Here is a 17,361-nt window from a genome sequence, read left to right as displayed (position 1 = left end):
GGGACACTAGCACCTGGGGGACTGTGACATTCAGTAGTGCATGCTGGGGGACTGTGACATTCAGCAGTGCATGTGTAACAGAGGTCGTAATTCGTCCGCCGCACACGGCCCTCGAACCCGCCACCTCGACACACACCGGCGTGGGAGTTGAACACTCTAACCACTGAGCTAAAAGCCCAGGCTTCCAACTCGGCGGTTAGAAGCGTTCTTAAGGTTAGGGGTGTGAGGATTTACACGGGCAACTGGCATGCTAGCTCAGTTCCCCTCCGTTACGCATGCTGGGGGACTGTGACATTCAGCAGTGCATGGGAAATGTAATCATGGATCCATTAGGAGCCGAGTTTGCTCTGCCTGTCCTTAGGGCGGTGAGTGCTTAGTTCCTGGAAGAGGTACTTTTATAAAACCCCAGTCAGTTTTAAGTCAAGAAAATCATGACCCCCCCCCCCCCTCCCCCACCCCATTGATTGTGTCATGTTTTGTGTTCAGTGTTTATGTACTTATGTATTGATTAGAGATCAGTTCCATAAACCTTTTCAACTCTCTCCACAGTTCATCGGTGGCCGCTACTTCTACATCCAGGCCTACAAAGCCCTAAAGCATAGGACAGCCAACATGGATGTTCTCATCGTCCTGGCAACCTCCATAGCCTTCACCTACTCTCTGGTCATTCTGCTGGTTGCCATGGGGGAGAGGGCACCAGTCAACCCCATCACCTTCTTCGACACGCCCCCTATGCTGTTTGTATTTATTTCTCTCGGCAGGTGGTTAGAACAGATTGCCAAGGTAAACAGTGTTACCTGTGTCATTGTTTACTTATGTTATCTGTTTATGTGTCGCACTTTGCTGTACGGAGATTGTGTTGAGCACAAGTGGTTGAGGTAGAGAAAGAGTCTGCTTGCACAAATGTGTGGATTTAGTCATTTCTCTTAGACCACTTAATTTTCCCAATACAACAAAATAGTAAAAGTAAAGCACAAAGGTGTACTTGTTGACCTCTCTGAGAACTGTAAGTGCTACTGTCTAGTCTAAGACAGTAGGATTGCTGTACACATTGAATTAAATGGTGCATCAGCCTCTGCATTCTCTGATAGCCTGTCACATTGCTACTTGAAAACTTGCTTTACGTCTAGGTGTGTGAAAAGCCAAAAAGAGTAAAAATGTTGTGAACTTCTCGTCACTGCCCAGAGTAAGACCTCGGAGGCCCTGTCCAAGCTGATGTCGCTGCAGGCCACAGAGGCTACTGTAGTGAGTCTGAATGCCGACATGTCAGTGATCAGGTAGGCTACATTCCTTTGGGCATGTCTGTGATCAGATTATTTTCACACTCAGTTTATGCTCACAGATTTGACATTATGTGAACAGCGAACACAGAAATGTAGCTGAGCAACACATGCTTTTCCCCCTCTCTGTGTCCCATGAACACTCTGTCGGTCTCTCTGTCTTTTTGTCTGCATCCATCTCTCTTGGCCTCTCATGTATTCCATTGTCTGATCTCTTTTTTTAACCGTATCTCTCTCTCTCTCTCTCTCTCTCTCTCTCTCTCTCTCTCTTTCTCTCTGTCTCGTTCCCTCCCTTTCTGTGCTCTCATCTTTTTGTCTGACCTGGTCTCTTTTCTAATCTCGTCTTCCTCTCATGGCCTCTTCATGCCTGCTCTGGTCTCTCTGTCTATCTGACCCCCACTTTGTCCCCTTTCACCCTCTCTCACCCTCTCTTCCCCCCCTTTTTCTCTCTCTCTCCCTCCCCCCTCACTCCCCCTCTCTCCCTCCATCCCTCTCTCTCTCTCCCTCCCTCCCTCTCTCTCCCTCCCCTCCCTTTCTCTCCCTCCCCCCTCACTCCCCCTCTCTCCCTCCATCCCTCTCTCTTTCTCCCTCCCTCCCTCTCTCTCTCCCTCCCCTCCCTTTCTCTCCCTCCCCCTCTCTCCCTCCATCCCTCTCTCTCTCTCCCTCCCTCCGTCTCTCTCTCTCCCTCTCCCCTCCCTCTCTCTACCTTCCTTTCCCTCTCACCCTCTCTCCCTCCATCCCTCTCTCTCTCTCCCTTCCTCTGTCTCTCTCTCTTCCTCCCTCCATCTCTCTCTCTCTCCCTCTCTCTCTCCCTCTCTCCTCCCTCCTTCCCCCCTCCTTCCTCCCCCGTCTAGTGAGGAGCAGGTGGACGTGGAACTGGTCCAGAGAGGGGACGTGGTAAAGGTGGTGCCTGGGGGGAAGTTCCCGGTGGATGGGCGTGTCATCGAAGGCCACTCCATGGCTGATGAATCACTCATCACAGGTGGCTTATCAGATTTATTCAGATTATGTTGCCGAAAAGGGTTTAAACCGAGGTTTGAGACAGTCACCTCCAGTGGTCTTATTTAAATATCTACACAGAAAAGTGTAGTAGTTGCTAGCAGAAGTTATTTTCAAAATTTGAAGAATTGGTCTAAAATGAAGAAAACAAAATGGGGTTATTTTATTTTTTGTTCAAATGTGTGCATTTATGCATTTTTATAATATATTTTTCATATTACAGTGAAGTGTGTGTGTGTGTGTGTGTGTGTGTGTGTGTGTACTGCATGCATATTTGTATGCAAACGATGGTTATAAAGCAGTCAGGGGGAAAAAACCCATAAAGTAGCCAGGAAGTCAGGACAGTACGATGGCTTATTCTGTTGAGTGGTTCTGGTTGAGGACAGAACAGAAGAGGCCACTCCACAGAGCACCTGCCTCCAATGCAGATGATTATGGCCTTTTTCCAGACTATAAGTACCGGCAGTGCTATTCTAAGCAGTGGCTTCAGGCAGAACACTATTGTCCGTCCTGCAGAGGTAATCATAGGCATCAAGACATTTTTGTTGGAGCGTTCACAAAAGACATGAGGAGGGGCGTGTGTGTGTGTGTGTGTGCGTGCGTGTGTGCGTGCGTGCGTGCGTGCGTGCGTGCGTGCGTCACAGTAACAAAGGGATACAATGGCACAGTCGGCCTCTATTTGCTTCTCTTTGCTGTACCACGTCACATCAGTAATTCTATCTTTCATCAACAAGATCTGGACTGTGTCTGCTTTTAGTATTTATGCTTGGCTGTAGTTTCCTCTGATTTAAGTGGAGAAGAGCTTCACTGAAAATGACCTCACTTGATTTGCATGGTGGATGCAAAATTCTACCCTAAATTTGAATTCATGGTTGCCCGCTTGTTTATATAATGGATAATGATTATTTTCAGTGTGTTGATGCATCTTTTCCTGGTGTCATGGTGGTGTTACACAATGACATACAAACATGCTGTGAACAGCTCCATGAGTTGATGAGCTGATCTCCAAAACGCATAAAGATTAGATGGTATTTTTAACATTTCATAGGTTTTTTTATTTAATGAAAAAGAAAATGGGCATAATACAAAAGCTCTCAGATGATGTTTACGAAGGTCTCAGACCTTAATAAGTTCGGGTAGGGATTGGTCATGATTTACAAATATTTGAATAGTTGAAAAGTCAAATCGTTTATGCAGCTGTTGTTTTATCTGGTAATGAGCCAATCTTTGGAGTCCCAAGTTTTTACTAAGGATAAAAACAAGCAAAATCGGTCCAGTATTGAACTAGAGTGCTATAACTAGAAAACACAAAAAGGCTATACAATGGAACCCTCAAGACACAGCATCAATGGTGAAAGAAACCACTTGTTTTTGCCACTGAGGACACTCAATTGTCTGACAACAAGGTCCCTAGAGATGAACCTCTGTTTGTCAACCTCAATAGATAGAAAATTACTGTTGCTACAGTCAGTGGTTTTCTGTTCTCTGTTTTCTGTTTCCGGTCACTAACGTAACAAAGCTCCCCTTTAAGTCCATGTGGTTGATTATTGCAGTGGTGCTGTTTACAGATGTTTGCAAAATAATTTGTCACACAGAATTGGTAAAGAAGTGTATTTACACTGGTAAATCTGTGGATAGACCTGACCCCAAAAGAGGAGTGCATGCAAGATGGACGAAGAATCTTGCAAAACTAGAAGCCTTTTTCAAGGTTTAGTCTTATTTTTCATAATTCATTTCCTGCTTTTTTCAAAGATTATCTCTCACTTGCCTAGCTATGTGACAGAAATGTCAACCAGGTTGCCCCAAATTGTGAGTGCATGCCACTCCATATGAGTGATCATGTTTCATGTTGATCACGTCACCTCTATTTTAACTGAAATGGTTTTGTCCTGTATGTCCAGGGGAGGCCATGCCTGTGACTAAAAAACCTGGCAGCACGGTGATCGCCGGCTCCATCAACCAGAACGGCTGTCTGCTGGTCCAAGCCACCCACGTGGGCTCGGACACCACGCTCTCCCAGATCGTCAAGCTGGTGGAGGAGGCGCAGACTTCCAAGGTGGCCCTGCCTGTCCCTCTGTTTGTGTTTGTCTGTTGGTTTGTTGATGTATGTGTGTGTGCACATGAATGCATGTACATGTGTGTGTGTACATGTGTGTGCGTGTGCGTGGTGCAGCCATTGTAGCATGCCTGATAGTGCAGGTTGGCTTGAACTAAATCATAGTGTGTCAACACATCTAGAACCCAGTGCGGAGGAGTGGCAGCTCAAATCTCTCCCTTTTTTCATCTCAAAGAGGATCTCTGTCAGAGCGCTGATAAGGCGTGTGAAAATGCCATGGTTCATTGTTAGTCTGCCAATGTTGAGCATCGGGTGGCGTTTTTTTCTGACCTTGAGTGTGACTCATCAGCTTGGAATGTGCTTCACATTATCCAGCTTTGTGAAAAGAAACAAAGTTGCATTCCTTCAAGCCAACAGGCCTTTTGAAGGTGGTTCACCATGATCTCATTGTGTGTGTGTGTGTGTGTGTGTGTGTGTGTGTCTTCTGACTCCTACAGGCTCCCATTCAGCAGTTTGCCGATAAGATCAGCGGCTATTTTGTCCCTTTCATAGTGGGCGTCTCTCTCCTCACCCTGATCGCCTGGATCCTGATTGGGTTTGTGAACTTCCCTCTGGTGGAGAAGTACTTCCCCGTGAGTCCTCTCTCTCCCTCTCCCTCTCTCTCCCTCTCTCCCTCTTTCCCTCTCTCTCTCTCTCTCTCTCTCTCTCTCTGCTCTCTCAGCATATCTCAGCCTGATCCCGTGTGTGTATAAACATGTGATCTCAAGTGTGTGTTTCATGTCAAGTGACAGGAACTGAGTCGTCAAGATTGTCAGCCCCTGCGTTGTGCAACGGGCATGCTATATTAGGATGAAAAACATTGTGTTAAGAAGAGTCGTGCCATAGTCAACCAGTATTACAGAGCTGTTCCCTGGCTGTAAGACACAGGATAGATTGTGTTTACATGCAGTGTTATCTACTAACCTGAAATTCACCCTCCTAAGTAGCCACCAAATACAAGTGTGTAGCAGTAATTTATGAGGACTCACAAAATATATAGATATTTTTTTATCAGCACAACTAACTTCTAAATTGTAGGCAAAGTGATTTAATAGTGGATGTGACTCCGGTTGTTGTAGATGCTGTGGATGTTTGAGCTGTTGTTGTTTATGCTGTTGTCCTCTCCGTGTCTTGTAGGGCTACAACAAGAGCATCTCCAAGGCAGAGGTGGTGGTGCGCTTCGCCTTCCAGGCCTCCATCACGGTGCTGTGCATCGCGTGCCCCTGCTCTCTGGGGTTGGCAACCCCGACTGCAGTCATGGTGGGCACAGGGGTGGGCGCGCAGAACGGCATCCTCATCAAGGGCGGCGAGCCGCTGGAGATGGCACACAGGGTGAGGAGATGACCTCACTGGGGCAGCCCTCGCTTGCTCCGATGGCACTGACTAATTTCATGCATTCAACCTTTATTAAGTCTCGGACGTTCATTAGGCATAGTCATCATTTTTAGATAATGATGCTCCCCTCACTTTGTGCTGTGTACTTTTCCGACTCTTTTCTTTGCTTCATTGTACCTGCCTTCACATTAGATTGGTCTCACATATTTCAAACCCATAGAAATATCCCTTATTGTTTACATCAAATTCACCCATAACTGTCTTCAGACACAGTATATTTTGTCATATCTCAAATTAGTTGATTGGGTGATTGTATGGTAGGAAAGGTACCATTGGTCTTAATTGTAGAAAGAATAGAAGTTGATATGATGAGATTCTCCGTAGTCTGAATGATAATGCAGTGGCATGAAATGTGATTTATTTGCTGTAATATTTGATGAGCTGCTCAGAGCTAATAGCGCTTGTTTCAGTGTAGGATTTCAGAGAAAAGAGACAAATATGTTTATGCACATTTTCTTACATGAATGTAGAAGGGTTAGGGATTCTGAAGGAAAGAGGTATAGTGGTTTATCAAAACGGCTAACTTTGAACCTGATGCAATTGTAAACTATGTAAAAGCGATGCATTTGAACTATATCAACATTTACCTCCAGATCCAGTCAGTGGTGTTTGATAAGACGGGCACCATCACCTACGGTGCACCCAAGGTGGTCCAGGTGCGTATGGTGGTGGAGGGGAACCGGGTGCCACGCTCCCGCCTGCTGGCCATCGTGGGAACTGCAGAGAACCACAGCGAGCATCCACTGGGCGCAGCCATCACACGCTACTGCAAACAGGTGGGCCTGACGGACGCACACAACCTTTTGCTTGGCGTCAAAATGCCCCTATTAAATCTCCTTACAACTTCTATCTGACAGTAGACCAGAGCACACACAAGCCTACAAAAGGATTTTTTTTTCTGATGCTCATGGATCCCATGGGTGATGGAATTGGACATGTGACTTGAGAGTGGGAACCCTGTGATATTTATTCCACTTGCAAGGAGAGGTTTCACTTAGCTGCTTTGGCACAACTGGGTCCCTGAAGAGCAGTGGTGCCAAACAACAAAATCAACAAAGTCCGAACAAAATGCGTAACTAATAGAAGAAATGCGAAGATTCCCCCAAAATATCAGATGTAATAGAGTCCCGAAGTGTGACGTAGCGTTTCCATGACGGCTGAATCACTGGATCTAAACAAACTTTCGAAGTGGCTTAAATAGCATTGAATGTAGACATGTGGCATCATTTCTAGCTAATAAAAATAAATATATCCATTTAACTCTTTCCCGACAGGGCCAAAATAGGCCAAAAATGACTCCTTTGATATTTCATTCTGCTGTGGGTGACCTAAGCATATCTTAAAGAAACCATCCATTTTCTCTTGAAGCCAGATAGTTAGGCTACACAAATATATGTTTGACATGACAATTATGTATTATTTATATATGCTAATTAGCATCAATTAGCATACAATTTGCATATTCCGGGCACATTTTTTGAGTTTGTGAAGCTCTACAGCTTCAACACAGCATGTTATAAAAAAAAGTGAAATAGCAGAAAGTTGCATTTACCTGTTGGCTAAATAAATACCAAGTTTGGTAGCAATTGGGTGAAAGGAACTTTAAATAACTCATTTTGAAATTATGTATACAGACGAGCCTAAATAACCATTATATAGTTTTATTATCAAAATTAGTTGCAATATCACATTTGTATCAAAAAAATAACTTACAATTTCATCTCATACATATTATTTTGGTTAATAATCATGTTTTTTTTTTGGTCAATGTGTAATAATCATGTTAACACAGTTTAGACTGTTAAAACAGATGAACAGTTAAAATGACCCAACAGAGTCAGTGTTGCTGAAAATGACCCAACAGATTCAGATACCTCCCACACGGAGTTACACTACAGATTTGGCCCCTACCCTCTCACACCACACAGTTTCATATCACTAGACAACATGGGCGTATGTACTTTTAAAAACAGATGAAAAGTATGTCATTACTACCACTGAACCTCGGTCGATTGTCATTACTCGCCATGTTGAAATATCGCGATCGGCGCTTAACAACCAATCACAAAATATAAAATCTAACCAATAGCAAAAATTCAACACATATCCAAGGAAAACCCATTTATTTGATTGGCTTAGACACTCATTGACATACAAAGACGTTTTCGCGGGGTTTCAGTGAAGAAAAATTATACTTTTATTAATTTCCGTCATCAGTACGTACGTACTGATTTCTCTATGGGCTGTCGGGAAAGAGTTAAACGTGTTTTACCTGCTAGGCAGCAGCTTAGCCACATAACACGGATTCCCTGGCAGGTGTAATAGAAAGAAACAAAATTCCAGTGGATATTTTACGTCTTCTCAAAGACTGGCGGCTTTTAAGAGTGACATTCTTTGCCAAAAAAATAAAGCCAAAACACGTCTGTGAATTTAAGGATTTTAACCGCATACTGTGAAGTTACATGCAGGTCTCTTTTACGGAGGAAACCCATGTTAAAATAAAACTCTGTATTCACGAATTTGATCGTGTTGGTATGAATATATGTTGTAGTATGTGATTCCTACAGTGTAAAAAAAATATACTAAAATATACTAACGTCTTAGAAACGTAGTAAAATTATTGAAATAGATTAAGAAAGCCACCGCTATGGTGATTTCTAATGGTAGATTGATTTGTTTAGATCCAGTGAAATCGCTGCCTTGACACTGCTACGTCATGGCTTCGACACTATTGCTCACACTTTAGGACAGTTTAACCCCTTGTTTCTCCAATTTAGTGTAATAGTCTACTGCTAGTCAGAACACTTACAGTAGGTGACACCATGTTCATAACCTGTGACTTGTTAACCAGCATGCTTGCTTGCTCTATCACAGCTGTTTTCCACAGCAAAAAGCAAAACGTGTGCAGAATCAGGATTTACGGGTGCATGTTACCAGGGTGATGATTGTGTTACTTTGTTACTGAAACATTCCATGTGTGGTTCCGGGTGCATGTTACCAGGGTGATGATTGTGTTACTTTGTTACTGAAACATTCCATGTGTGGTTCCGGGTGCATGTTACCAGGGTGATGATTGTGTTACTATGTTACTGAAACATTCCATGTGTGGTTCCCCCGTGTGACCCCAGGAGCTGGGCACGGAGTCGCTGGGCACCTGCACGGACTTCCAGTCGGTGCCGGGCTGCGGCATCCGCTGCCAGGTGAGCAACACGGAGGGCCTGCTGCGGCGCGAGGACAGCGATGGCGACAGCGAGGAGAACCAGCGCAACGCCGTGCTGGTGCAGATCAGCGACACGCGCGGCCGAGGGGTGGACAGCTCACACCCCCTCATCATGGACCCGCAGCCACTCAGTAAGAGCAGCCCAGGATGTCCAGTACACAGCTCATGTGTCGTGCTGACCACACTGGTTGATGCTTCCCCCATTGGATATTGTGCTATAGTGTGCATCAGCATTATTATGTTGATGTGTTGGTCTGCTTTATTAGGCCAGATTTTCATCTAACCTCAGCCATTCAGTAAACACACAGTATACATGTAACACTGACCACCCAGATCATAAGCTTCCAGGCTGGTTTTAACAAGTGGATGCTACACACATAGGATGCCTTGTTATGAAGTATGTCTATGTGTCTGTCTGTTGTATTCAGCTATGTTTTCATATATCCATTCAGTATTCAGCCAGGATTTGACATGCTCCTATAAAGCCAGACACAGACATCAGACACTTTTTTTTTGTGGTTGTTTAAAGTCTTGATGTAGTGTGCGTTTGATGTCCATGTTTTCCGGTGTCTAGTGCTGAGTGTTTATTCTCATTCTTCTCTCTCTCCCTCCCTCCTTCGCAGCACTGGTGCAGTCGGCCTCCTACTCGGTTCTGCTGGGGAACCGGGAGTGGATGCGCCGGAACGCGCTGCAGCTGCGGTCAGACGTAGATGAAGCCATGACGGAACACGAGAGGCGCGGATGTACTGTTGTGCTGGTTGCTGTCGATGGTTAGAACATTTCGAACATTTCAAATATTAGTTTTAGACATAATCACAAGTTTACCTGATGAAGGTGTAAGACCGAAACGTTATGTAATTTTCAATCGTTGTGTAATTGCGGAATGGTCAGTGTGCGGGACTCTTTCTAAGTTTCCAGACATATTCACAAGTAAAATTAAGTAAAATATAATGGACTACTTAGCACAGCCTTTGTAGCTTGAGTTCTCGTCATCTTCAGGACTGTTGAAGCATACGTTCTCTGTGCCATGGTGGCCATTGTGTGTGAATGTTAACCTGTTTTTGTGTGTCTGTGTGTCTGTGCAGGCGTTCTCTGTGCCATGGTGGCCATTGTGTGTGGATGTTAACCTGTGTCTGTGTGTCTGTGCAGGCGTTCTCTGTGCCATGGTGGCTATTGTGTGTGGATGTTAATCTGTGTCTGTGTGTCTGTGCAGGCGTTCTCTGTGCCATGGTGGCCATTGTGTGTGGATGTTAACCTGTGTCTGTGTGTCTGTGCAGGCGTTCTCTGCGCCATGGTGGCCATCGCCGACACGGTGAAGCCGGAGGCGGAGCTGGCAGTGCACACGCTGACCAGCATGGGGTTGGAGGTGGTGCTGATGACTGGAGACAACAGCAGGACGGCGCGTGCCATCGCTGCACAGGTGACCGCATCATCACACATCAGCCCTTAGCGCTCAGCACTGACACATTACAGCTACGGACAGATCGACTACATTCACAATACATTCACAAACGTTTACAAAAAAAACGTTCAGGTTTTATTTTATTTTGTTTTTTTAAAAATGGATTAAACTCACCCCCACCCTTTTATCTACCCACAATTCTCCACAATGACAAGGCAAAACAGAGTGAATATTTAATTCATTAAAAGACTGGAAAAGAAAGACTCATTGAAAGGGTGTGAAAACGTTCTGAATGCGCTGTGTAGTAGGTAGTAGTCAATCAATGGCTTGTTTTATATTGTGCACATATACATTCTCCCTAGGAACTAGAGCAGTAGAAACAGGAGGATTAGAATGGGCTGTGTGACTGCACATAGTTATAGTTGTGTCCTAGGGGCGTAAAGGTACATATTCATACTGAACTGTTTAGGTACGGGACGTTAGGATCAATACAGATGTGTTTAGGTACGGGACGTTAGGTTCAATACATTGTGGGGCAACCGTGGCCTACTGGTTAGCGCTTCAGACTTGTAACCGGAGGGTTGCCGGTTCGAACCCCGACCAGTAGGCACGGCTGAAATGCCCTTGAGCAAGGCACCTAACCCCTCACTGCTCCCTGAGTGCCACTGTTGTAGCAGGCAGCTCACTGCGCCGGGATTAGTGTGTGCTTCACCTCACTGTGTGTTCACTGTGTGCTGAGTGTGATTCACTAATTCACGGATTGGGATAAATGCAGAGACCAAATTTCCCTCACGGGATCAAAAGAGTATATATACTTATACTTACAGATGTGTTTAGGTACGGGACGTTAGGGTCAATACAGATGTGTACCGAATCCAGTCTCAAACAGTTATCAACAGTAGGCTTTTTTTGCATCAGGATCATGTTTACAAATTTAAGTTCCCACACAAACATATTAAGTGATGGACCATATGTCAGTTTAATTAATTATGCCAAAAACAAAATTGACTTCTTTTTAAAATATTATTCCTGCTTACATGTGTTGAGTACCAGCAACAATTGCCCAATGTGTTGCCATGACCACTGAGCCGTTGAACTCTCCCCAGGTGGGCATCAGGAAGGTGTTTGCGGAGGTGCTGCCCTCCCATAAGGTGGCTAAGGTGGAGCAGCTGCAGCAGGCGGGCAAGCGGGTGGCCATGGTAGGTGACGGCGTCAACGACTCCCCGGCCCTGGCCATGGCAGACGTGGGCATCGCCATAGGAACGGGCACTGACGTGGCCATAGAGGCGGCAGACGTGGTGCTCATTAGGGTGAGTGGGTGGAGCGTGTCACCACACTGCAAACCTTACAACTCCTCTATGGAAGTGCATGCCTGTGGTGACTAATGCATCATGGCTACCGCATTGTCTTTATTCATATAGGGCATTGTTTATGTACAGAGTGCAACCCAAAGCGCTTCACACGCAGCCATCAAGACATAAACAAGTAAATTAGCAAACAATTGAAAAATAAACAGAAAAGATGCCGGACGGAGTGGCGTGACTTGCCAGCATACGCGCAACCTAGCCGACGTCAACAAGTCTGAGGCATTCTCAGATAAATACTATTGAGGAGAGTTGAGGAAATTCCAAAACTTTTCCAAAAACTTCAACACAATGTTTTATTGGAATTGATCATTAGTTGGTTGGATCTATCTGTCTTTCTGTGCCTGTGTTTACAGAATGACCTCCTTGATGTAGTGGCGAGCATAGATCTGTCGAAGAAGACGGTGAAGAGGATCCGTATCAACTTTGTCTTTGCCCTCATATACAATCTGGTTGGAATTCCCATTGCTGCTGGTGAGTTGAACTTCACTGAAGAACACTATTGTCTCTCCTCTCCGAACTCCAATCCCAGTTCGCCTTATTCACCCGGCGGCCAGAACGAGGCTAGAGGGTACACTTGCCATTACACCTCAGTGCTGCAGATGGTGGTAATGCACTCTCTTTGCAAACTGCCAAAAAAAAAACAAAGCTCACCAAAAAAGAAGGGTTCGCTGGCCTGGGGCCTGTACTACGAAGGGAGCTTAACCTACCCAGATGTAACCCAGGGTTACTTTGTTAAACCGGGGTTGACAAAACCTGGTTATCTTAAGTGGTGTTAATCGGTACTACAACGCTGATTATGAAGTTGATTTGTTGAGCCGGGGTTAACCTAATTGGAGTTTGTGCGCGTTCACATAAAAGGGGCGGGTTGCTACAACGCAATCACCTTATTTTACGGATGAGGAATGCACAATTATTATGCCAAGTTATGAGGAATTAAAACCCACTCTACGACAAAAATCAAATACGTCAGCAGTGAACAAAGCAAGGGAAGGCTGTAGGCAACGTATTGCAGATCGGTTAGCCTAAATGCCTAAAAGTAAAGTTTAATTTCCACATGTTCTTTAAATATGTGTTACGCAGGATTAATAGCTTGCGGAATGTCTGAAATTAGTTGAAATAATTCAATTGCCTATTTTAGTTTATTTAAATGCCTACAGATGCAACACAATTTAGAAGTGTGCATATAGATTACAGTAATAGGATAATTGAATGTTTAAGTAGCCCCCATTGATTGATTTAGTGTGTGCCTAATCCTGTGAACATTTCAGATGCAACACCATTGCCAAACATTGGCCCCTGTTCTTCTTCTTCTTCAGTGAGTTTTTTTTGGCAGTTTGCAAACGGAGTGCATTACCAGGCGAATAAGCTTTGGATGTTCAGAAGTGTAATGAATGCAACATCTGAACTAAAATTCACATCCTCAAAAATATAGGCCACCACCCTTATGGTCAATAACAAAAATGTAATCTGTGATATACAATATATTCATGTTATCAGATATCGGATCCCAGATTTGGATTGTGTGTAAATGTAATGTGATTGGTGATTTGTGTGTAAGTTTGCATCTGTGTGTGTGATTTGGATTGTGTGTAAATGTAATGTGATTAATGATTTGTGTGTAAGTTTGCATCTGTGTGTGTGTGTGTGTGATTTGGATTGTGTGTAAATGTGGATCTGTAATCTCATTGGTGATGTGTGTCTCTGTGATTTGGACTGTGTGTAAATGTGGATCTGTAATCTGATTGGTGATGTGTGCCTCTGTGTGTGTGTGTGATTTGGACTATGTGTAAATGTGGATCTGTAATCTGATTGGTGATGTGTGCCTCTGTGTGTGTGTGTGTGTGTGTGCCCTGGCGTGCTGCAGGCGTGTTCATGCCCATCGGGCTGGTCCTGCAGCCCTGGATGGGCTCTGCTGCCATGGCAGCCTCCTCCGTCTCCGTGGTGCTCTCCTCCCTCCTGCTCAAATGGTGAGTGCCTCTCAGACCCACCGCCAGGATGCTCCACTCTGATTAGGACCGCCAGTGGAAATTGGATTTATAAATGACATGTTTGTTTACAAACTGGCGAGGTATGCTGTTTTATCCGAAGTGGCATCACTTGCTTCAGTGAATCGTTTTTATTAACGAGTTTAATTGCTTACTAAGTGGCGTTATCAACGGCATCCCCTGTAAATAATAAGCCAACATAGCCTTTCCACCTCTCCATTAAAAATAGAAAAGGCAAATAGGGAGGGGAGAAACACGCTTGCTATTCACGTCGTCTGAATGAGCTCTACAGTGGCTGGGCCTCAGTGTGCCCTTCACTCGCTCCCTCTATCTGCCAGACTGGCCTGAAGCACGTGGGCACACACACACACACACACACACACACACACACACACACACACACACACTCTGAAGTGATCTACACACAAACACCACATACATGCAGACACACACAGAACTGATTTACTCACAAACACCAAGTCCATGCACTGCCATATACACACACACACACACACACACACACACACACACACACACACACACACACACATACACATAACTTATTTACTCACAAACACCAAGTCCATGCACTGCCACACACACACACACACACACACACAGAACTGATTTACTCACAAACACCAAGTCCATGCACTGCCACACACACACACACACACACACACACACACACACACACACACACAGAACTGATTTACTCACAAACACACACCACACAAACACACCCTCTTATAGCAAAAAGTACAGCCACACACCACACACCTTCATACATTCTCTCTCGCACACACACACACACAGCTACTATCCCTGCCAATTCTTGTGTCCCTGTTTCCATAGTTACACTAAGCCGAGCGCCGAGAAGCTGGAGCAGCAGGTGGGCGGCCAGCGGCGGTCGGGCAGCCTGTCGGACGTGAGCGTGCACATCGGCATGGGGGAGCTGCGCCGGCCCTCGCCCAAGCTCAGCCTCCTGGACCGCATCGTCAACTACAGCCGCGCCTCCATCAACTCGCTGCGCTCCGACAAGCACTCGCTCAACAGCATGGCACTGGCCGAGCCCGACAAGCACTCCCTGCTGGTGGGAGACATGAACTGCGAGGAGGAGATGGTGTGAGGAGGCGGAGGAAGAGTGAGAGAGTGTGTGTAAAGACTTGGCAAAGAGAGGTGGGGAAGGCAAGGAGATAAATGTACAACCCTGAGTCCTGTAAAGTAGCATGAGGGTTGGAACTTGAGCTCTGGAATTCACCTCTCTCTCTTTTGAGCCACTGCAGTGCCTAAGCTGGGGGTGTTTGTTAACACACATAGCTTATTGAAATTGTGTTTCTCTCTGTTCGTTTGTTTGCCTCGCACTATCACTGCAGACACACTAGTGTGTGTCCCAACTTCAGGCAGGATTTTGAAAGTGTCGCTCCAATGAGTGTCTGTTTTCCAAGTACAGTTATATACCAGAAAATACAAGACAATGGGAGACTGAGAAAAGATACTTGAAAATAAGATATGACAAATCAGAGTTGCAAACTATCTTTACTTTGCAGAGGAGCATACCAGATCTGAATGATCTGTCCAAAGACCAATTTAAACAATGTCTTTGCAGGAATTAAAGAAAAAAAAATGTGGTCAGAGGATTTTATTAGTTTCCCCTAAAAAGGAAATGTGACTTACATTTATAATATTGTGTATTATGATTTTAATACAAAGAATATTTATACAGCCTAATTTTAAATGTTACTATGTCACAATCTTTATATATTTTTTTCATGTGACACTAAGGAATGTAGAAATGCACCATCATTATTTATCTTTTTCCAAATGAATTCTGACCGCTCTGCGGTGCTGCAAAAGAAGCCTTACTTTAGAAATGTCAAAAGTTCCATGCAGGATTCCTGTGTCGTCACAATGGCTTCAGTACCAGTCACAGACTCTCCTGGTTCAGTTGGGGAAAGAAAAAAAAAACAACACATTCCAAAGATTCCAAAGCAGTTTGGCCTCCGGGCTCTAAAAACCGAACCTCATTCTTGGAGACTGGTCGAGATAGACACGTTAGAGATTCCAGGTCCAGAGTTGACCCAGTCTCACTCCAGACCTGACCAGACAGATTATCCGAAAGAGAACAGATTATATCCTGTACTGTATACACAGTGTTTGTCATGTAGCTTTCATGTCTGTGCCACCTGGTGTGAAGGTCAATAAGTGAATGTGAACATGTTTTGCTGTGAATCAAAGAACAACATTGAAAAGGTGATAATGGATGTGTTTTTTTTCTCAGCTTAGTGCTTGTAAACGATACGTCCTAAAATCTCAAGTGCTTATGAATTACCGATGCTGTTTGCTGCCTGAAAGTTAACGTGACTTTATCTCTGAAGTCCTTGTGTCTCAATGTTGTCTAGGCATCTCTATATTTGTTTTCTTGATTTTGCCAAAATTTAAAAGTTGATTTCCACTAAAGTAACATTTAATAGGTACATACCCAGTAATATTCCCATCAAATCATTGCATAATCAAAAACACCAACCTAATCTGAATTTGTACAACCAAACTTGTGACTGGACACACACACACACACACACACACACACACACACACACACACACACACTCACTCACTCGTGCCACTAGCGTAATCAATTTCCCTGGCCCTGGTAAGGAGCTTAGCACTTTCCTCAGGGGTCAAGAGGCCTTAAAACATTGTGCACATTTCACTACACTACACTTTGCAGTCTTCTGCCTATCTGTCTGCAGCTCAGATATACTCTAAGGAATCCACACATTTAGTGCTGCTTGTCACAAACACCACAGAGATGATGAAGGAACACTTTAAATTAAAGATGTATAATCGTTGCATTTATTTTGTATTACTCCTGTCCACTTCCATGTAGTGTTAAGTGTGCAAAGAAGCTTTGGGTCAGTTCAGAACACCTTTTTTTTTGTGCTGCACTTTGTATTATGTACTTCACATGATGTGGTATTTATTGCTGGTCTTGCCGTGTTCATTGAGGAAAGTGTAGTTGGAGAGTATTTGGACAGGTTCTACACAGTGTTTAGTTGTCTCAGTTAAACAGTGCATACTCTGCAGTCCTTTAGTTACTTCTGTTGTAAATATGTACATTATACCTTTGGAATAAATAAACTTCCTTTGGCATTGATCTGGTTTAGTGTTCATTTGTAAGAATGGGATCACAGAATGCGTGGACAAACTGCGCCGCCCTGTGTGCACATATGGAATTGCTTTATTGTATGCTGCATTCTGCTTATTTATTTATTATTTATTTATTTAATTAATTATGTATTTATTTATTGTAGGTCTGCCAAATTGTGTTTATGTGTTGATGCACATCAATTGTGTTAATCTCCTAAATATGTGTAGAGAGAACTTCTAAATATGTTGTTTCTAAACTAAATTAAGTTTAAATACAGAAGCTTAAGCTTTGTTTTTTGGTACTTTTTTAATTATTATGCTTTTCTGTACCATTACTCTTTGCTTTTGTTTAAAGCACATTGAAAAGTATGAAAAGTGCTAAATGTGCCTTCCCTCACAAATGGCCAAAGATTGCAACGTTTTGTGCTCTCACAGCGGTGCACTCTAGAGTCTAGTAGTCAACCAAAA

General features: G+C 44.1%; 1 protein-coding gene across 1 annotated transcript in view; it reads left to right on the top strand.

The window, feature by feature from the left end:
• The window catches only part of atp7a (ATPase copper transporting alpha), a 31,629-nt gene extending 14,729 nt beyond the window's left edge, over positions 1-16,900 (top strand). Inside the window, exons 10-23 of the mRNA XM_076291734.1 lie at positions 550-783; positions 1,186-1,277; positions 2,135-2,262; positions 4,181-4,335; positions 4,833-4,967; positions 5,512-5,706; positions 6,363-6,545; positions 8,898-9,120; positions 9,613-9,759; positions 10,267-10,409; positions 11,498-11,701; positions 12,112-12,229; positions 13,623-13,725; positions 14,599-16,900. Of these exons, the coding sequence (XP_076147849.1) occupies positions 550-783; positions 1,186-1,277; positions 2,135-2,262; positions 4,181-4,335; positions 4,833-4,967; positions 5,512-5,706; positions 6,363-6,545; positions 8,898-9,120; positions 9,613-9,759; positions 10,267-10,409; positions 11,498-11,701; positions 12,112-12,229; positions 13,623-13,725; positions 14,599-14,872 (2,334 nt within the window). The 3' untranslated portion in view covers positions 14,873-16,900. The remainder of the gene's footprint in view (positions 1-549; positions 784-1,185; positions 1,278-2,134; positions 2,263-4,180; positions 4,336-4,832; positions 4,968-5,511; positions 5,707-6,362; positions 6,546-8,897; positions 9,121-9,612; positions 9,760-10,266; positions 10,410-11,497; positions 11,702-12,111; positions 12,230-13,622; positions 13,726-14,598) is intronic.
• The last annotated feature ends 461 nt before the right edge of the window (positions 16,901-17,361 follow it).

This window comes from Alosa pseudoharengus, unplaced genomic scaffold, assembly GCF_046254945.1.
Source record: "Alosa pseudoharengus isolate Yale_2024_CS ecotype anadromous, Long Island Sound unplaced genomic scaffold, YU_APseudo_1.1 YU_APseudo_1.1_scf_19, whole genome shotgun sequence".
Taxonomy (NCBI): Eukaryota; Metazoa; Chordata; class Actinopteri; order Clupeiformes; family Clupeidae; genus Alosa; species Alosa pseudoharengus.
The sequence above is the reverse complement of the archived record's forward strand: the minus strand, read 5'-3'. Positions and strand labels throughout refer to the sequence as shown.